Source organism: Zootoca vivipara, chromosome 1 (genome assembly GCF_965207765.1).
Source record: "Zootoca vivipara chromosome 1, rZooViv2.hap1.1, whole genome shotgun sequence".
NCBI lineage: Eukaryota > Metazoa > Chordata > Lepidosauria > Squamata > Lacertidae > Zootoca > Zootoca vivipara.
In genome coordinates this window covers 73,429,715-73,451,492 of record NC_142582.1, presented here as the reverse complement: position 1 = coordinate 73,451,492, position 21,778 = coordinate 73,429,715, and the positions used below count along the sequence as shown (strand labels likewise).

At 39.8% G+C, this 21,778-nt stretch overlaps 1 protein-coding gene across 1 annotated transcript in view; it reads right to left on the bottom strand.

The window, feature by feature from the left end:
• LGR4 (leucine rich repeat containing G protein-coupled receptor 4) overlaps nucleotides 1–21,778 on the bottom strand; it is an 85,880-nt gene that overhangs the window by 6,377 nt on the left and 57,725 nt on the right. Inside the window, exons 5-17 of the mRNA XM_035117726.3 lie at nucleotides 14,105–14,320; nucleotides 12,890–12,961; nucleotides 12,066–12,134; nucleotides 11,724–11,795; nucleotides 11,542–11,613; nucleotides 8,675–8,743; nucleotides 7,864–7,935; nucleotides 6,994–7,059; nucleotides 5,769–5,840; nucleotides 4,657–4,728; nucleotides 2,497–2,622; nucleotides 802–914; nucleotides 18–98 (exon numbers count right to left, since the gene is read on the bottom strand). Coding sequence (XP_034973617.1) covers nucleotides 18–98; nucleotides 802–914; nucleotides 2,497–2,622; nucleotides 4,657–4,728; nucleotides 5,769–5,840; nucleotides 6,994–7,059; nucleotides 7,864–7,935; nucleotides 8,675–8,743; nucleotides 11,542–11,613; nucleotides 11,724–11,795; nucleotides 12,066–12,134; nucleotides 12,890–12,961; nucleotides 14,105–14,320 — 1,172 coding nt within the window. The remainder of the gene's footprint in view (nucleotides 1–17; nucleotides 99–801; nucleotides 915–2,496; nucleotides 2,623–4,656; nucleotides 4,729–5,768; nucleotides 5,841–6,993; nucleotides 7,060–7,863; nucleotides 7,936–8,674; nucleotides 8,744–11,541; nucleotides 11,614–11,723; nucleotides 11,796–12,065; nucleotides 12,135–12,889; nucleotides 12,962–14,104; nucleotides 14,321–21,778) is intronic.

Here is a 21,778-nt window from a genome sequence, read left to right as displayed (position 1 = left end):
GGGAGCAGTCCAGTTACCTGTTGTGGGGGTACAGTGAATTATTGTCTGACCAAGTTCTTCATTCTTATCGCTGCTTAAGTAATCTGCTTCCGGTGCACCTGGATTAAAGAGGCAGGTGATTAGGCCTAGATAAATACTAAACTAGGAAACCACTGGGTGGTTGTTAGACTCTTAAAAATACATTCCTGTAATTGACACTTTTGCTTCATATTAAATTAAAATAGCTTAAACAAGTCTACTTGTGGGTGGGGAGAAAGCCTGCAAAATCCTCTTAGGTGGCACTCCAAATTCTCATTAAGTAATGTAATGGATGCTTCCCCATAGTTTGAAGCACAGAAGATCATGGAATGACTGAGGAGTTTTGTGTTCATGCTTTGGTGCTGGGAGCGGAGGAAGGAAATATCACACTCATAAACACCCAAATCGTGGCAGGCAAGATGTGATGATTGGATAAACCATGTTGATCCCCACCAGCCTTGAAGACTGGAGCAGGTTGAAAGCTCCCTGTGGGAATTGTGCAAACTGAATATACTACTACTACTACTACTACTACTACTACTACTACTACTACCACCATACTACTACTTATTTATTATTTATACCCCGCCCATCTGGCTAGGTTTCCCCAGCCGTTTCCCCAGCCACTCTGGGCGGCTTCCAACAGAACATTAAAATACAATTGTAAAATACAACAATCTATTAAACATTAAAAGCTTCCCTAAACATATTCCTCTTAGCAACATTAAATCCCACTATAATTTGAACCATTTTCACACACTATTACTATATTGGAGGACTCACCTCGCTCATGTGCAACTGAATCTTGGTGACTGGAATCTTCTGTGTTAGCATTTAAATAAGAGTCACAGCCCCAGAAAGCACAGCATTGGTAAGCATATGGAACAGAAAGAGATCTGAAAATACAAGCAGGAATTCTTAATTGACATTTGTTTTTCTTTTTTGTTTCTAAAACAACATCTCTCAGAGCTAGAGACTGCTTTCCTTTTCAAAATACCTTCTAAGGAAGACGAGCTTCAGATTAAAGCTAATTATAAGATTTCCCAAAGAATATGTATTATATTAGAGAGATAGATTACGAAAGTTCTGTAGAATTCATTTTCTATGAGCTCTGATCCAAGACGTTTCTCTGGTTGTAGTCCAACATTATGTTAAAATGTTGTCATCTTAAGGCAAGCAAGATGTTACGAGTGATCGTGTTATTACCTGTGCATGCTGAAATGAACATTCATCAAGCTGCCTGGAGAGCAGCACTGTTGCGCAAGTGAATTCCCAGGCAAACACAGCACTAAGCACACGCCTGTCATCCTCATTGTTAATTTTGTTTATATGAAATCCTCCTGGCTTGCCTGTCTGGATTTCCTGCATTGCCCCTGTCTCTCATCCAATTTAAGGATGTGCCAGTAAGATTCATGTATCTAGATGAAGGGTCCTGACATATTTTAAAAAGTTGCTTGCAGCTATCAAGTTAATGCCAAATAAAAATACAAATTAATTAAAATATTTAAAAATATTGCCACTAAAGCTATATACCGCCATAAAAACTATAAAACTGCTATTGATGGGGCGCTGGGGAGATGCTAGATTATCTTAAAGGCATGTGCCTTGCTCTCAGAATGCCTGCTAGCATTCAGTAATTTTTAGAAGATGTGGAAAAACCAAGCCTGGTAGACTTCTCTGATAAGGGACTTCTAAAAGGAGGGTGTAACTACCAAGAATTCTGCTCCTCATCTCTACCAACCTAACCTCAGTCAAGGAAGAACTAAGAGCAATATGTATTCTGATTATAGAAGTGTGCATGCACACGAAAGCTTATACTCAGAACAAACTTAGTTGGTCTCTATGGTGCTACTGGACACTTTTTTAATTAATTAATTATTTTTTTCCTGATTATCTTCATGTATTAGGCTGGTACACAGGCTGCTCACCAAGCAAAAACAATGGGCTTTGAAACTACTTCCTTTATTTGACAAATAATGTAACCTCACCACCTCCAATAATTGTGCTTACATCCACAAATCTATGGTGTGCAAATGTCAATGTTCAATATTTACAGCCAGCCATTCTTCTAAAATACTAGAACAAAATGGTTTAAGAAAAAACAGGGGCCTGAAAAAGGGTGTAAAGGAAAAAAGAGCAGCTGAAGAGATTTTTTAAAAAACAGTGGTTTTTTTTGTGTAAAGCAATGATGGGCAATTCGTTCTGATGAAAGTCTAAAGAGGTGGGTAGGCCCAGTGTAGATTTGTAGCTTGCAGTAGAGCTTCCTATAATGGCAGATTGGACAAAGATCTTTGCTCCAGGTGAGCACTGGATTTAGTCATCATATATAAGCCATAGTTTTCCACATGGAAGTTAAATTTATTTGGTTTACCACACAGTCCTATTAATGAAAAATGCAAGAGCAATTGCCAGCTGGATTGACTTTATTTTGGGGCAGTAATATTAATCCAGGGTTTATTGATCCAGTTACTGACTTACCTGAGTTTTACAAAGTCCTTTGCCACCAAAGCTTCTTTCAGTTCTGTATTGCCTACAAGTTTAAGCTGGTTTAACCCAGCCAGGCCTCCAGTTGGAAATGAAGTCAATGCATTGAAACTTAAATCTCTAAAAGGAGGACAGAAAAACCAAGTGTGAGGGGAAAATAGACCACATAAATTTTAAATATGTAGTGGAATATGCGAATCTAAAATTAAAAAGACATCCAGCCATTTTGCTCGCCGAATGAGTGGAACACTCTGCCGCTGGATCTCTAAGCAGTATTGTACAATCAATATTCCCTTCCTCCAAAAACAGCCTTAGGGTATCATAAGTGATGATAGCCCATAACAATCCTGAGAAGCAAGTGCAACTGAGAGATGATGAGAGGGGCAGAGGCAATGTGGTATAGTGCTTATAGTGTATGACCTGGGAGACTAGGGTTCAAAATCCTACAGTTTCCTAGCCTAGCCTAGCCTACCCTTCATGGGTGTTGTGAAGATAGACTGATGAGGAGAAAAGTACAGCACCTTGAGGTCCTTAGAGAAAAGGTGGGATATAAATGTTGTAGTAATAAAAAAATGGATATCTGCCCAAGATCACCCAGTAAGCTTCATGTCTGAGTGGGGAATTGAAGCTGGGTCTCCTCCTTTGAGATACAATGCTCTTCCCTTTGTTGCACCATTTTCTAGATTTTCCAAATGTCAACAGAAGTTGACCCAGCCATCATCATCTTCAGACAAATCTGGAAGCTGGCTTTTAAATATCTGTGCTATTTCAAAAGGACATGGCTGTTATAAGGCCAAACCTAGTTGCCAGCCTAGCAAAGCACAGCTGCCTGATGCAGGTATTTGTCTAGATGCAGTAGTCACTAACAGAAGACAGAAAGACTAGGAGTAGCAGCATAAGGGGAGGAGCACAACAGAAGTAAATTAAGCATGATGTGGAGGCAGACATTTTTCTCCCTTCTCATCATACTGAAACTTGGGTCACCCAATGAAGAATATCATCCTGAAACTCCCACCAGACAAAATGAAGTATTTCTCATAGCAAATCATTTATGGAATTTGCTGCCAGAAGATGTTGTGATGGCCACCAGCTTCAATTGCTTGCAATGGAGATTAGACAAATTCATGGAAAGGTCCATCAGTGTCTATTATTCAAGATGGTATGTACAACTTCTTGTTTCAACAACTTTGTGGCCCTGAAAACCAGCAGATGGGAGAAACCAGCAACAGGGGAGGGCTATTGCCTTCATGCTCGGCTTGTCAGCTTCCCAGAGGCATCTGGTGAGCAACATTAGGAAAGAGGGTGTAGGACTAGTTGGACATTTTAGTCTGATCCAGCAGGGCTCTCCTTCTGGTCTTATGCAAAGCAACAGACACAGAAATGCTCTTCATTTCTCCTGGTGGCTAAAAATGTGAATGCATACTAATATTTGTATAAAACTCTCCACTGTAAATCATATTCTGCTTGGTTGTTCCATATGCAAAGTCAAGGTATTGAATGACTTTGGAAGTTCCCTGCAATTGACTCACTTACTGTTGTGGGTTTGTTTGTTTTTTTGCAAAGAGAGATCAAGAAGAGAGAGAAGACCAAAATTACTCAAAATTCCATAGGCTGTGTAGCATTCTTTTTACATCAACACACATCAAGCTGTGATGTGAGTAGCTGGTTTTCTTGTACAGTGGAACCTTGGTTTATGAACACCTCGGTTTATGAATTTTCGGTTTACGAACGCCGCGGACCCATCTGGAACGGATTTATTCACTTTCTATTACTTTCAATGGGAAAGTTCGCTTCAGTTTATGAATGCTTCAGTTTATGAACAGACTTCCGGAACCAGTTACACCCATGCTTCGGGTTAAGTACGCTTCAGGTTGAGTACTCCGCGGACCCATCTGGAACGGATTAATCCACTTTCCATTGCTTTCAATGGCAAAGTTCGCTTCAGTTTATGTACTCCGCGGACAGTCTTCCGGAACCAATTGTGTTCATAAACCGAGGTACTACTGTACGTGGCAGCAACATGGTACTTTTTGCTCTTTCAGGTGAATGAGGGATTAAGGCATTGTGGAAAATGGAAGTGGAGATTTTCGAGAAGGAGAAAGGGTACTGCTTCAGCATTAGAAACTTGCACTGTTCTTAAAATGGTCTACTTACAGGTTGGTAATAGCACCCAGCATAGTAAATGCTTCCTTGTCAACTTGGTGGATCAAATTTCTGCTGAGATCACTGCAATTTAAAGAGGTGCTATTGTGTTAGTGATTTATACTGACACGCCTAAATGCCTATTGTTTGCACTTCAGTGATTACTTTGTGTTTCAGGTCATATTAAATTTCTAACAAACATAAATAACTTGCAACTTATCTGCATTTTACAATGTCATAATGACCATTTTTCTTGACACAGTTATTTTAAGGGCATTTTATTCACTGGAAAACTGAGAAACAAGGCTTGGTGGACCATGGCCTTCCAGTATGGCACTATAAAGCTCTACTTGCTCTCTTTTCTCAGGGACCAGCACCAGCTATCTAAATTTGATTTCAGATGGCTCCATGCCATTACCTCTCTTACCCTGACCCTGACAAGGCATAACCTTACACTCTGTACTGAAATTCATTTTGTTACTTTGGGCCCAGTTTTCCAATCAGTTAAGGTCACCTTGAATCCTGATTCTGTCTTCTGAAATGTTAGCTCCCCCTCCCAGTTTGGCATGATCTATTGCATTAAGATCTGTCACAGAGGCTCCCCTCCCATACTTTATGTGAAGATGTGGGAGAGGGCCCTTTGCAACTCTGAATTCATTCTGGTATGTAACTGTCACATGTCACATGTGTAACATGCATTCAAAGGCACTTACACTATAACAGATGAAATACTGATCTCATTCTAATTTATTTTAAAGTGGAAATAAACCATGGCACTTACATGAGCTCAGAACTAGAAGTGGATAAAACCCATCTGAAGGCTCCCTCCTGTCTATGGTGACATTTCAGCAAACCATCTGGCTTTACTGATTTGTGGATGTGGTTTTAAATTGGAGGAGAAAGGAGTGTGTATGTGTGGGAGATGCCTAAATTAAGTATTGGGACAGGAGGGATAAAATAAAATGAAACATTTTGAGGAGTGCTGGATCGGTTGGGCTGAAAGCTATTTTACAAATGATTGCCTTGCTGTGATTAACTGTACGTTGACTACCGACATTGAACACAACTGTTAGCTTCCAACATTTCACTTAAAATAAAAGCATTTGTAAAGAGAATAGACTCACAGGGTACGTAGAGAAGTCAGCCCCTGGAATATATCTTCTTTGATTTCTTCAATTTGATTATGCTGCAAAGATCTGAAATATGGAAATTAGTTACATAGAGGAGGATTTTCACCAAAAAGCAGCATAGTCGTGGCACTGCATTCTATCCTGACAGGAACAACTCCTACTTTTAACTTATTAACCTCAAATTATTAATGAATGATTAAGTGGAAGACACTGTGGAAGACCAAAAGAAAGGCAGAAGGGGAAGAAAGAAACAGAAGGAGTTCAAGGAAGAGAGCATAAAGCAAGATACGAGGCAAAAGTCTGATTTAGCCACACAGTAATAGCATGGACTTGGATCTTATTGCAAAACCATACTAGTTAGACCTCAACTGGAGTACTGTCTCCTGCTCAGTCAGAGCAGCAGACTTGAAGAAGTAGGTAGACAAATGGAATGGGTTCAGAGGAAATAAATGAAGACAGGTAACAATACAAATTCTGTGAGGTTGGGTTTTTTTTTAAAAAAAGCACCTCCATAAAGGGTAAAGATCTGCTTCTGCAGAGGACAGGACTACATCCAACCAGTTTAAGTTTCAAGAGGACAGATTTGGTGGTAAGAATAGTTTGACAATAGAAGCAATTTTACATAGAGGGGGTGTGGGCTCTCTGTTACTGGAGATCTTCAAACAGAGCTTGGACATTTGTTGGGGGTCATTGAGCTCTGGATTTTGTGCATCAAGTATGGCATTTACAGTATATTATATGTCCTACAAGGTTCCCCCCCCCAATTCTTATGATACCACAACATCAGCAAGAAGCACAAGACGAAGGGGCCTTAGCAGTTGCTTAAAACAAACAAACAAGCAACACACACACACACACACACACACACACACACACACACACACCACCACCAGACACAAGTTGAAATCTGAATAAAGGCCAAGGTCTAGAAGCCACAGGGGCAAATAGAGAGCGAGGAAGAAGTAAGAATGACAAAAGAGAAGTAGAAATGCACCAAAAGGCAATGAAGTAATGAAGGGACTTAACATCTATCACCACTTTGTACATTTCCCCCTCTGGTCCCAAAACATTAACTTAGGGAGAGAACAAGGAATGCCTGTTTTGAAATACTGCCCTCTTGCTATCAGTTGTAGACAAACTATAGGGTTTCATTTTTGGTGGCACAGATTCCGGGGGGGTGGTGGTGGTTCATATTAGACTGGGTGTGCTCTGTACTCACATTTCTTCCAGGGAACTGCAACCTTTAAAACTTGGAAGTTGTTTTATGCTGTTATAAGATAAATCCCTTGTAAAGGAAACAAAAGGGAAATGTTACTTTTATCATTTTATATGAAGGTATACTGCTTCTAATTCAGGGTCACAAATATATGGTCAATCATCCTCTCCCAATATTTTTATAACAATCTATTTCCCCACTAGCAGTTTTCCCAAGAAAGTGGACTGCCTTCTTTAAAGTTTTTCAAACAACTTCAGGTTAAAAGATAGTATAGATGTGGAATGTGCTCAGGAAGTTTACAAAAGCAATTGAAACTAAAAGTCTCAAATTCATAAGGGCTGCAGTCACCATTAGTCAGCTCTCCAGGAGCTGCCTATCAGTAGTGGGTTTAGCCACTCCACACTCTTGCATTCACACACACCATAATATACACATGCACAGGTGAGCTATCCTGAGCTGATATCTGCAGATCAGCAGTGAAGGATTATTGCTCCCTCCTTTTTTAACAGAGGCTCAAACTGATGAGCAGGAGGGGGGCATTTGCATCCCTAAGAGGATGCAGCAGCACACAGACCAGGGAGTTAGCAAGTCTCTACAAGAGCCTGCCCATTCATGCGGCCCCAGTAAGCTCCAGTTTGGCTTAGAGTTATGTGAAAACAAGGCAACCGAAACAAATGACTCATAGTAGGGATGTCGGATCTGCGTGGTTTTAAACTGACATGCTCAATTCTGACTTTCTGGGTTATTATGCTCCATTTCCCTCATATACTGCTCCTTATAAGGGATGTGCTAACAAACATTGATATAAATTGTATATTCTACTTTTGTAGTTTTATTAATAGGAAGAAGTAGGACCAAGAGGTTTCTACTTACAAAGTCCGAAGCAGTTTTTGTTCTTGGCATAGATCGATGGGGATGCTGCTTATTTTGGTGCCTGTAAAAGTCCTGTTTAATAAAACAGAAGCATGTGATTGAACTTTGATTCATAATAATTGCCAGAATTATTAAAATGAAGACGCAACTATCCTAGAAAGTTAGGACTCAATCACTTATTTCTGAACACAGTAAAGGACATTTTTTAAATATGTGTGCCTTTGACTAATGCCCTAGCAGTGTTGATTCAACAAAACTGAAACAGATTAAAATAGGGCAATAGTTAAAGAAACAGTGATAGCATTTTTTATTTGCTCTTTCAGAAAAATATTTCAAAAACAACGTTAGGCTTAACCATGTGCACATCCTACATCATTAGGAAGTATTACATATGCTTTGCTTTCTCTCCACCTAACTGTATACCCTAAGCTTACACAAAGCTTAGCCTTCTTCAGGTTTTCAAGCAACATCCAATGAGGAGGCGAGTGAGAATGAACTCACTAGTCCCATCCACCTCCATCATGTTCATTTGTCTTTCATGTGCTGGGAAAGGAACTTCAGGAGGGAACAGTTTCTGTACAGGAAAGCTCCCCACATGAGGGGAGGAAGCAAATGGATTAATTCCCACTCTCCCTTGCACATAATGGTAACAGCATGGGAGGAAGTATGCCTGAAATGGGCTCATGTGACATAAACATATGGATAAGAAAGTCCGATCTCCAAAACTCAGCAATAAAATTAATTTTAAAGGTTCCCCTTAAAAGAGAATCTAACAATTAGAATTAGTTATTGTTTGAGAGAAGATACTTACAGGCTTTCCAGATTGATGGTTCCTGTTAAGTTAGGAAACCACTGTACCATGCTGGCGCCACGAATGACCCTGAAGGAGAAGAAGAAATATGATGACACACACTGTTGCTTTAGTGAATAGAAGGAACACAAGAAAAGCCCTGCTGTGTCAGGCCAAAAGCCCATCACGTCCAGCATCCTGTTCTCAAAGTGGCCTTACAGATGCCTCTGGGAAGCCTGAAAGAAGGACCTGAGTACAACAGCACTCTCCCCATTTGTGATTCCCACCAACTGGTATTCAGAGACCTACTGAGGCACAGCATTGGATGTCATACATAGCCAAAGATATATGCTATGTGATTAAAGATTTTCATGAAAGGTTCATACCAATCTAATCTCATTTCCACCTACATTTATCCATGCTAGATTTAATGACATTTGTATCACATCTCAATGTACAAATCTCTAAGCACAGCTCAAACATGTTTGAAATATTAAATGGTTTACAAATGCCTTTAATTTTTTTTAATATAAAAAAAACTCCACACAAAATATTGAAAAATGTGTTTGGCATCTCTTCAGAATTATGTTCAGAATCTGGACTCCTGCCAATGGACTGCTCTGTCGTTAATACTATGGTCTGGCTGCCAAGACAGCTTCCTTGCTCACAGTCAAGACACTGACGTACACGTTAAATTCACATGTGTGGATTGGTGAGAGAGCAGAAAGAGAATGTGGTAAGTAATGCAGAGTGTGTGTGAGGGTGAGAAAGAAAATGAATGATATGTGTAAGCATTCTATGTTTGCAACCACCAGCAGTGTGCAGACCCCAAGGATTCCTCCCATCCCTGCCAAGGGAAAGTGGGCCTCTGGGACACAAGGTTCCCCACCTCTACCCTGAACTCTGCCTTTTCCTCTTGTGTAGGCCCTACTACATCCTTTCTGAGAATTTAATACTGGAATGAGGAAGATGAGCTTTTCTTCTATTCATAAATATTTAGCATACATGAGAAACCTACGAACAGAGCACAGCACTTCTAAAGAATGACCACATTTTTGCCATGGCCACTGCCAAGTAATACAACCAAAACACACTAGGTCTCAGATTAATTGAAGCTGTGAGACTCATCTAAGCCAAATCCCATTTTTACGCTAAATTGGGAGTCATCCTGAGGTGGCAGTACAAAAAGCACACTGTGGTTGAAATGCATTTCTCAGTTTAGCAAAGGTTTGCAAGGGTTTGTTTGATCAAATCTCCAAGGCTTATGTTTTCAAAGGGTGTGTGCACCAAGATGAGCTGGAAACATACCAAAATATATGAGCGATTTACTTCCATGGGGTTTCGCAAGGGAAAGAACAATAAGGAAAAGGGAAGAGGGGAAAACAGAGTGCTCACAAGCAAGCACAGGAAAACAACAATGAAGGCATCACCCTAAATTAATCATGATGATAACCAATGGCCAATAAAATCCAGTTCACAGAAGAGATAGAATAGTGTAACAGCAATGGAGTTGTGGATGCAAGAGTCAAGTACAGTTAAACCAAGCCACACAGAAGAATGCCATAATATAACATACAGGAACAGCAGTTGCACAATATATTTTTCCCCAGTTGCTATAAATTGATTGCATGGCTTAAGGAAAGGGATCCAATACTTCAATTCCACTTGCAAAAAAGGATTTTGATCCCGCAAGTGCCTCTGCTAATGTAACAAGGGAAGAGAGGATTTTCTCAGATTCCCCTTCCTTCCTGCTTCCATGCTGTTCTGGGCATCCCTCAGGAACAGTTTTTCAGGGAAGTGGGGCACAGAGGCTGCAGCAGGGAGGGAGGAATCACCTCCTCTTCTCTTACATAAGCAGAGGTAGCTGCCGGATCAAAAGCCACTACGGAAATGGAATGGCAGCATCGACTTCCACCATTAGTCATGAACATAAACAGTGACTGAAAGGGTTCTGGTGTACAGAATACATAATGACTTGACATTGCTCCATAAGGTCTTAGCACTAGATATGCAGCTTCTTCTGATCTCCTGGCTGGAGATTGTTAAATACTGCCTGCCTACAGTATTTGGTAACAACCATATAAAGCAATAATTTAGTAGGGAAATCAATGGTTTCTGTATAAAATATATACATTAGGATGCTGTCAAACAATTTATGTGATTAATTATTTGCCAAACTTCTATTAAGCCATGCACTATAGCAGTTAAACTACAGAACTTATGGATCTTTTAGAATCATACATGTTTCTCCATGCTGCAAACATGTTCTCCCTGTATCTTACATGATGGTGCTTTCCCCAGTGGTCTTTACTGCACAACTTTAATCTTGCAACTCCATTGCTAATTCATCACCATTCTTGTGTAACAGATATTATCAGCACTGTTGATGTTAATTATAAATCTGGGAGTGCTCTTGTTGTTGTTTTCTGGTTTTGCACTGTAAGCAAAACCATTACCAGCTTTCCCATAACAGCCTCCCTAAGACTACTAAACAAACCAACAAAACTGGAACTTACTATAATGATTTAAAGTGTGCTTATTTTAGTCTTGCTCCAGGCTTTTTCTCTTCCAAGAGATAACATAATTACAGGAACACGCCAAGAGCAGAAAAAGAGCTGATGGGGCTGCCCACCATGAGCCCCCTCCCCCCGTCAGTTGAGGGGAAAGGCACCTATATTGGGGGGGGGTATTGTTTCTGTTTGTTCTTTGTTGTTATGTTATATACCGTAATTTGTGTTCTTATGTTGTAAACCGCCTTGTGGTCTTTGGATGAAGGGCAGTATATAAATCTAATAATAATAATAATAATACAATTAAAAGTTTTTTATAGTTGCCTTTTAAAGGAGCAGACAAAGGCTACAATCATACTACAGCGCAAGGGTACTTACAGGGAATGCAAGTCTGACAAGTTTTGAAAAGCTGAAGTCCCAACAAAGGATAAAGGGTTATCAAACAGATGTCTAGAGTGAAAACATTTAAGAGGACAAATTGTCAGTTCATATAATCACTTATTGATCTGTTAAACAAAAAAAATGTAATCACTGTTTTTTAAAAAACCAGAAAAACTTACATAGTACGAAGAAGTGGGTTTCCTACAAATGCATTGTCAGGGATCACGGAAATGTAATTACTGTGAAATCCCCTAAAAACAAAAAAATAGAGAAAGAACGATAACACTTTAATGCACATTGTTTCATTCTGTCTTCATGAGTAAGACGACAAGAGGCTTTCATCAAAACATGTAGCTTTCAGGGAAAGTACAGTACTTGGAATATCCCCAAACAAGCTGTTCTCCGTTTTAGATTGCCAGGAAGTGAGACAGACAACATCTTTAAACCTGGAGTTTTGTTTTGTGTTTTTATGTTAGAGAAAACAAAATACCGGTAAGTAAGGAAGCCACAATAATACTCACAGCTCTTTTAGGCTTGGAAGTGCTTTTACTGCTTCAGGGAACTCTGCCATGTTGTTATAATTCAAGTCTCTGAAAAGAACAGCATCTTTAATATTATGCAGTGCTTGGTATTAATCTATTTTCCCAAAGTAAAACAAAAGCAAAAACAAACCAGTTTTTGGGTACATTTTTTTTCAAAGCAGAACTAGAGAAATCCCAGAGCTTCTTCGTAATCAGACATTTATAAAAACATATAACTGTCAATTTGAAAGCAATCTAAAACATACACATTGTATTTTATAAATTACTTAATGTAACAACTCAAATACAAATCATCAAAATTGCAGCTGCTCTATAAAGGATTGTAATTTTAACTGGAACGTATCTGAAATTAATAAGATTCTGGAACGTAGGAAAAAAATTAGGAAGCCATCAAATCTGGCACATGGGGGGCATTTTAACTAAAATGTAAAATCTGGTATTTGATCAATTTGTATTAAGAATTGTATTAATTGGATATGAATTGGCATTGTTATAATGGGGCTATTATTGGAATAATATTGGGAAACTATTTTTTTTTTTAATAAAAAATAATTTCCCCCAGCTCTGCTGCCAAAAGTTCTGCCCACACTGGAAATCTTGGGAAAGTGAGGCAAGTTGTGATGTGACCAGCTCAGTGTTGTGCAACAAAGCATTGAGCATATTTGTATATGTAAGTAAATACAGCTAATTACCATAACATCATAATTATATAGCAAAACCATAACAAATCTTAATCTCAAGATTCAATGCCATCAAGTCTTTTGTAATGTGCTTTATTCAATTACAGAGCCCCAAACACTTACAAAGTTTCTAGGTTGTTTAATCCATCAAAACAATGATGTCCCAGTGTTTTTATTTTATTGTTATGGAGATGCCTGAAAAAAAGCAGAAGGGGCAATCTATTAACCACAGGAATCACTATGCACAAGCTAAGGTTCCAAAAATAGCTTTACTTGATAGCAAAAAATGTGTTGCACTCACAAGGAACATCCAGGCTGTTAGGTTGCCAATACACAAACCCCCTTTTATAGTTGAGCAAGGTAGCAGAACTGGCAAGCTAATGATTTTGAACCCCACCCTGCATTCCCCACTCTTAAGAATGCAGTTCCTAGGTGATAGAGGTTACCTTCAGATTCTGACAAAGACAATAGAAGAGCTCTGTTTCTTACTCTTACTAGGGAACTGTATAGAAAGTGACCAGATTTTTGTCTTTTCTCCTTGAATGACAGGGGTGCTATCTCCCACACCCATCCCAGTTAAATCATCTCAGTCTTGTAATGGGACCCATGGAAGCCAAGCAGATTGTAATACATGAACAAGATCCTGCACAACTCAAGCAAACATCACAGTTCTACAAGAATTCATTCATGTCTGCTTCCTTGCTACCCATCACTGAAACGGATTGATCATGTGAACCATAAACAGCCAATGAGATTCCCTTTCCTTGTCTTCTGCATTGGCACTTGAACCAAAGGGCTTCTGGGGATTCTCTCTCTCAAAAAAACGCTAAATAAATAAAGCTTGGCAGTGAGCCCAATAGCAAACTCATGTAGCCCCCCATTCCGCATGTGGAATTTTGGTTGCCCTTTTGGATGCACAATCTGGTGCAAGCATGCTTCACAAAGGCGAGCACCCAAAAGCTGGGAAATGTGTGCAATGCATTTCTGTACCGTATATGTGCCAAATTGTCAGTGTTGATCACTAAGGCAGGGATGGGGAGACCAACATTTAAAGACACAGTCCCTCACACTGAAAAAAGAAAAGATAGTTGTACTATCAACGTCAGTTCTGATGACCACTTGGTTCGAGCAACAAGATCCTATGTACAGCACATGTGTATACTACCACTGCTATAGATGAGCACAATCATACATGCTAATGTTTTCCAGCCGCCATTTTTCTACTATATGAATGGCAATAAAGTACTTAATATAGCACAACAAAATCAGGTGTAGATTTAACACTTACACTCTGGCATATGTAGGTATTCAGCAAAAAAACAAGCTGCAAATACTTACAGGACAACAAGGCTTGAGAGATTTGTAAAAGCAAAATCAGGGATGCTGGTTATTTTGTTGAGAGCCAAGGTTAAGGCCTGCAGGGATGGAAGATTGCTGAGAGGAACAACAGGGACTTCAGTCAAACTGTTATCATCCAGCCACAGGTGTCGCAGTTGAACAAGGCCCTCGAAACTGTCTTCTGGGACAGCAGTAATGTGGTTAGCATCTAAGCGCCTGAAGATAAAAAGAATATGAATATTTAACACCTTGCAAAATATATAGAGTATGCACATCAATGTATTTTAAAAGCTTTAAGGATGGAGGGGGGAAAGCATTTGGAAGTTGTGGGAGCATCAGCTGAAACTGAATATAGCTCACCATGAGCCAAATGAACATGCAAATCAGCACAACCCAGACAAAAAGGGAATAGGTTATGCACACTGTGCATGTTATCTATCAGCTGACACCTTTAGAAACAGCTGAACAGCATACACCTAGAATTTACAAATGGGTAGTTGCACGACTATTCACTGATTCACTGGGCACTACTTTTAAGTCTATGCAGCTGCAAGGCCACCTTCAGTAATAATTTCACTTCTTCCTCACTGTAAACAGAAGCTGACCTGAGTTCCGTGTCTCCAGTCTCTCAACATAATTTGAAAACAGATTCCGTTACTAATGAATAGAAGAACAAGGTAGCTCCAGGTTCAAGAACATGAGGTAGTCGTTATAGTGTCTTTTACCAGCTCTAAGCCTTCCTTGTTAAAACATAAATTTTAAAGGGATTTTCTATATTAGAACTTTGTCATATAATATTCGGCTAAAAACAACTTGTACATAATCATGGTAGCAGAAAATAATTTCAGTGAGAAAGCTCTATCTTTGCATTGTATAGGTTTCATTATGCTAATTTATCATTATTGTTACAGCAGTACCATGGAAATATCTTTACTATACATCTCTTATGCAGTTTTAGTCCTTGTGGCAGGTACAAGTCATCTTGGTGAGCAAGACCATCTCATAATTCCAGAAATTATGGAAACACACAATAAAGTAAAAAGAGAGCTAAGAAATTCACAACACCGAGGAAAGGCTATAGCTCAGTGACAATGCATGTCCTTTGCATGCAAAAGGTGCCAGGTTTATCCACTAGCATTTCCAGGTAGGGATGGATAAGACTCCTATGTGAAACCCTGTTGAGTTTGTCAGCAAAATTACTGCTCATCTCTGTGGATAAGGGCTTGACCGAGTACTGTATAAGGCTAAGCTGTAGGCAGTCAATTCTTTAGCAAAGTGACATTTCCAGGATTGTTTATGGAAGCCATGATAGTAAGCTGTTATGAAACCAGTATTAGTCTAGTAGCATGGATGAGGTCTGTAGTGACTGCTTCTCAAGGATCAAGGACTTCATATCCGGAAAAAGGATCAAGGACTTTACTCCTAAAACAGGGTTTGGCATCAATTTTAGCAACGGCGTGTGAATTCTTCATTTTGAAGGCAGTAGCCATTGTGAGCAATTAAAAAAAAATCGGATAAAGTATGAGTATGTTATTACGGAATGGTTCCTTAAAGCCCAATGCATTGTGCTACACAAAAAGAGCTGCTCCCCTTATGTGCTTAGCAAGAGCGAATATGGATGAGCTTATATTAAAGCTGACTGAAAAGCATCTTAGCATTTATCCTATTTTAGAGGAAGGAGTGGATGGTGCTTCACTTCTTCTCTCTCATCCCTTCTTCCCAGTGTTAGCAGACAAAAGTCCACCCTGACTTTAGGAGAATTGTATTTTTAAATTTTCTCAGCATGCAAGAGATGCATAATGCCAAAGAACCAAAACAAAAAAACACCCTTACAAACTAATGTATTTAGCATGCTTCTTGCTGAAGTAGTTTAGCACATCTCCAGAGCTAGTAATGCAGGTTCTATATTTTGATTAAATCTGCTCTGATAAACTAAAGAAAAATAACGATGTGAAGGAGAAGGAAAAACAAAAACCACTACCAGCTCACATTAAGGATGCAGTAATCATTACATCCATCTTAAATTAAACACGCAAGTTGTTAAGAGTCACCCAGATATCCAAATAAGTATTCATATAGTATTATAGAATCAGAGAATTATAGCTGGAACAAACCCCGAAGATCATCTAGTACAACCCCCTGCAATGCAGGAATCTCAACTAAAGCATCTATGACAGATGGCCATCCACCTCTGCTTAAAAAAACCAATGAAGAGCCCACCACCTCCCAAGAGAGTCTGTTCCAACACTGAACAGCTCTTACTGTAAAAAAACTTCTTCCTAGTGTTTTAAGTCAGAATCTCCTTTCTTGTAACTTGTAAGTTGGTTTGAATCCTACCCTCCAGAGCAGGAGGGGGAAAAGGTTTGCTCCATCTTCCAGGTGACAGCCCTTCAGATATCTGAATATGGCTATCATATCTCCTCTTTTCCAGGTTAAACATGCCCAATTCCCTCAACCTCTCCTCCTAAGGCTTGGTTTCCAGACCCTTATAGGAAATGTGTTCCAATGTAGCAATGACAGTGAGGTCCTCATATCATTGCATAATAGATGGTGGGTGTTTTATCCTTTCAGGCTCAAATTACTTTAGCAATCATATTGGCTTGGCCAAATCCGCTGCCTGCTGTAAATCTCCATACTATAGGGAGTTTAAAAGTACATGCACATCTACAAATATGAAGGATTTTGGGAGTACAAAACAGATACAGACAATAGCCCCCAAACAGTGCAACACTGGGCACACCTACATCATATACTTCAGTGCTTCAGAAAGGGGCTTGCACAGACCTTCTAAAATGGAGGTGGGGGACACACAATTCGTTTTAGCAACTACATTGTCTTTGGGATTACAAAACATCTTGTAGCTGACATCATTGTGTGGTTAACTGATGGGTGGGGCCACCCAACTGACAAATTTGGACAGCAAGGGAGATCCTGATAAGGACTGAGCCCATGGAGCCAAAAAGGGTTCCTCGTCCCTGCTATATAGTGTTACCAAGCAAATAATATTTCCTCATTGCTGTTGCAGCAGTTTTACAAATGTCTGCTTTAGTTATCCATTAAGGAGGAAACAGATTCCTCTTATTTTCATAAGAAGTGCTCCAGGCTCCAGCTTTCCGATTTGGACATTTGCTTACAAGAAATCTATTTTAAATTCTGGTCTATAAATTCATGCTTGCTGGGCACACTCTCATATTAATTACTATTATTTTTACTATCTTATCAGGTCTCATTTCACGCTTTAGTTCAAACACATAAAATGGTCAGCGGAGCAAGAACAAAGTAAGCATCATATATTTCTTATGGAAGACACAACATTAAAATTATTCCTGAATGTCCTGAGAACATAAGAAGATTCCTGCTGGATCAGGCCAAAGGCTACCTAGTGCAGCATCCTGTTCCCACGTTGGCCAACCACGTGCCTATGGGAATCTTGCAGGCAAGACCTGAGCGTATCTGTGCTCTTCTCCACTTGTGATTCCCAACAGCTGTTATTCAGAGGCAAACTGACTCAGACAATGGAGGTAGAACATAGTTATCATTGCTAGTAACCACCAATACTGAGATTTAGGAGCTTGCGGTAGTAGTCTGCTCCTCCCGCCCCAGAGCACATGCAAGCAAGGGAAAAGCAGGGAATGACACATCAGGAAAGTTTACTAAAGGTTACAACAGCAGCAACTGGCAGGATGTTTTTCTGAAGCAGTAAAGGAAGCAATAGGAATATGCCAGTATCCAAACTGGCATATAGGCATATAAGGGAAGCTACCTAACAATAACAAATAATAACACACTTAAATATTAAAGTATTATTGCTCAAAACCAAGAAGCTAATCATAAAAAACACCTGTTTTTTGGTCTCAAAACCAAGTAGCAGCAAATATAAAGCAGTGGATAAAAACCAAGAGCCACTAAAACAACACAACAACTGAATGAGGTAATGACGCACGCATAACACGTCACTTCACAATTTCCATTTGTGCAGCACTACAGCCTGCCAGTTCTGTCTCAAAAGAATTAGGAGGATGTAAATTATGTTATAGAGTACAATGGAGAGGAATGAATACATTTAGATCACGTATGTGTTCTCTATTCTCAGTAGATTGTTCTGCTCACTCTTGTGGCCTGCGATTTAATCTCTCATTACTCTCTTCATTTGCTTGGCTGCTGTGGTACAGTATTTACATGGCTCAGGAAATCTAATAGCATTATTCCAGCAGTGAAACAGGAGATATTGACACAAGCCGTCATCTCAGAGTGTACATTTGAGATAAAACCGCTTCAAGACAACAGACGTCTGGAGTGAACTTTGTTCTTTTTAAGTGCTACTTCAAAAACCACAAGGAAATCACTCCAATGACTGCAAAGTAGTTATTAGATTTAAGAGGGTAGTACTGATAAGGCTGGATATAGCAGAAATTGCATCATGGCAAGGACAACAAATCCACTCTTGAGTTAACAAGCACTTTCCCAGACGTATTACTTGTAGGTATGGCATGCCAGCTGTATTACTTGTAAGTATAGCAGACCTTGCCATAGCAATAAAGGTAAAGGTAAAGGGACCCGTGACCGTTAGGTCCAGTCGTGACCGACTCTGGGGTTGCAGTGCTCATCTCACATTATGGGCCGAGGGAACCGGCGTACAGCTTCCAGGTCATGTGGCCAGCATGACAAAGCCAATTCTGGTGAACCAGAGCAGCACACGGAAATGCCATTTACCTTTCCGCTGTAGCGGTGCCTATTTATCTACTTGTACTTTGACATGCTTTCCAACTGCTAGGGTGGCAGGAGCTGGGACCGAGCAACGGGAGCTCACCCCGTCTCAGGGATTTGAACCACCGACCTTCTGATCGGCAAGCCCTAGGCTCTGTGGTTTAACCCACAGCGCCACCTGCATCCCTCCTGCCATAGCAATACAGCCTACTTAATGGCAGTCGAACAGTGACACTTTATGAAGCAAACACATCAATTGTGTGGCCTTCTTGGAGTTACCAACTGTGCCACAAGAGACCAAGTGATATGCGCAAACACAGATTACACACATGTGTAGTTTTACACTTTTAAAAGTGGCCACAAAACCTTTCTTGGCATTTGGGTTATATATTAATCTTTTATTCACTTGTCACTGAAATTGGCAAGGCCAATATACCTAATATTGTCTCAGCCCTTAGATACTCAATAGCTCACTGCGCTCTGCATGAGAGGGTTTCCTGCAGATATCATTTTATCAGGGGGTCCACTCTGTATGATATAGAAAGCAGGCCATTATTATGTCCCCTACCCTTCAGAACTCTCTCCCATTATAGATCTGAAAGAAGGAGATAGGAACAATGAAAGAGGCAGTTCCGGTTTAGGTGGAAGAAGGTTGTTAATGGTTTTATATCCATTGGGATATAACCCGCGTTTTACATGCTGAACATACCTTGCCATGACAGACCAGCACAGCTATTGTGTTTTTCATTTCTAACCGGGCCATCAATTGGGCCAATATTGAGAGCTGGTAAACTCTTTAACAAAAGCTTAAATAGGATGAAAATGTTAACTGTCTTTTTCAGACAACCTGCACCTCAGTACATCAATGGCTACCCAAATAAGGTGAATACATAAACCATACTCATGAAATTCTGAGGTGGTGAAATACATTTTGTCACAAAGAAAAAATCCCCCTAAAGCTTCCTTCCTAAAAAGTTGGGAATATTGCCAGACAACCAGCTAAGTAATGTTTAAACTTGAAGATTTTGGACTGAGATGACAGCTACGTAAATCTTTTTCAAAGGAAAGGAGGGAGGGAGAACAGAGTGAGACCAGCAATTTTCTAGTGTTTTACATGCTTATCTGCTTTAACATTGCACACCTCAAATACCTTCAAAGCATTTCTATCTGGAACAAATCCTTACCCAAAAGGTCAGTTTCTATTAATATTATAGTACAGAAGCATCAAACCATTTTAAGTTCTTTTTAGGCAAGTCCTACAGGCTTCACAACTGACAATATTTGAACACTCTCCAAGCACACAGTACATAGTAATCAAGTTGATGAGACATCTGTTGCCAAAATGAGTCTCCTCTAGCCATCATTCATGCCTTTGTAAACTTAAGGCTAGGCTTCTATAATACATTCTGTGAGAAGCTGCCCTTGATGGCTGTTCAGTAGCTGCAGATAACAAGCCACCCTAACTGCAGACAGAGCAGAGCTACCAAGAGCACACTGACACAACCGCTTTATTGTTTGGACAGGCTGGTCTGTCATGGCAAAGTATGTTCAGCATACTTCCAATGGATATAAAATCATTAACAGCCTTCTTCCACCTTAACAGAAACTGCCTCTTTCCTTGTTCCTATCTTTCTCTTTCAGATCTACTGTACAGTAAGAGCCTCTGGTGTTTACCAGCTGTGCACCAAGATACAATTGCAATGGTATACAATTCTCAGTTTTTGCTTGCAAATGTTGAAACCCTAGTCTTGAAGGCAACTTCTTCCAATAACATAATCTGCTGGGTGGATTTTAACTAGTTGATTTTAGGACAATTTCAATGCATTCTATAGTCAGAATTCAAAGACAAAAGTATGTTAGCCACAACAAATTGCATAAAATACTAAAGAACATATACACAGAAACTTGCATTTGCAGCTGAAGCATAATTATGTCAATAAAGGAAGCCCTAAATCAGGCATAGGCATCCTTGGCTCTCCAGATGTTTCGGAACTAGAACTCCCATGATCCCTAGTTAACAGGGCCAGTGGTCAGGGATCATGGAAGTTGTAGTTCCAAAACATCTGGAGAGCCAATGTTGCCTATGACTGCCCTAAGCTATGGTAGCCATTCTGTTGGTGGTGGATGACTGGAGACTGTTATGACGTTAAATACAAATGAATTTCTTTTGCAGAACAGCTTGCAGGCCTGAAAGCATTTCTGAACTTCCTTACACCAACAAATGTGCTGGAGGACTTGAATTATAGGTCAAAAGGATTAACATGAATTTCTCTCTCTCAAGCCAAATCCATACATTTTCAATGACATTTTTTGTGTTTTTGTCCTGTGCTTCAATAATGTAGGGTCACAAAGGAATTGCACTTGAGAAAATTCCCCTTCCAAAGGCTCAGAACTGGGCTGAGATTGAAGTGCTATGGAAAATGTTTAATATCTTCACATGAGATCAAGGGTGGGGCCTATTTCAGCCAGATGCAGGGAAATTTGTTTTATTGGTTTTTAAATCTGAATTTTAAATTGTTGTAACCCCCTCCCCCCCCCCGGGATCTGATGGTCCAGGGCAGTAGTAGTAGTAGTAGTAGTAGTAGTGATAATAATTTGAACTTGGTCAATCTCCTGACAGTCTGCATTCCAACGATGGGTGAAGCAAAAACTACACACACCACATGCACCACAAACACATGCACCAGACACGCAGGCACACAACATTCTCTCCCTCACACAAACAAACAAACACAGTCACACACTCATATATCCATACACTCTCACACACCAGGAGTACACAAACACAATATTTTCAGCCCTTCTCCACTCTAGGGTTGTAGTAGTTGGAAAGATATATTTGCCTGCTCATTAGAAAAAAAACCCAATTGATTATGATCATGTATTGTCACATGAACACAAAGCACCTGTAACAATTCCATTAAAAAACTCTGTCACTCACTGTGAAGTTTTTCTGATTGTTTTAGA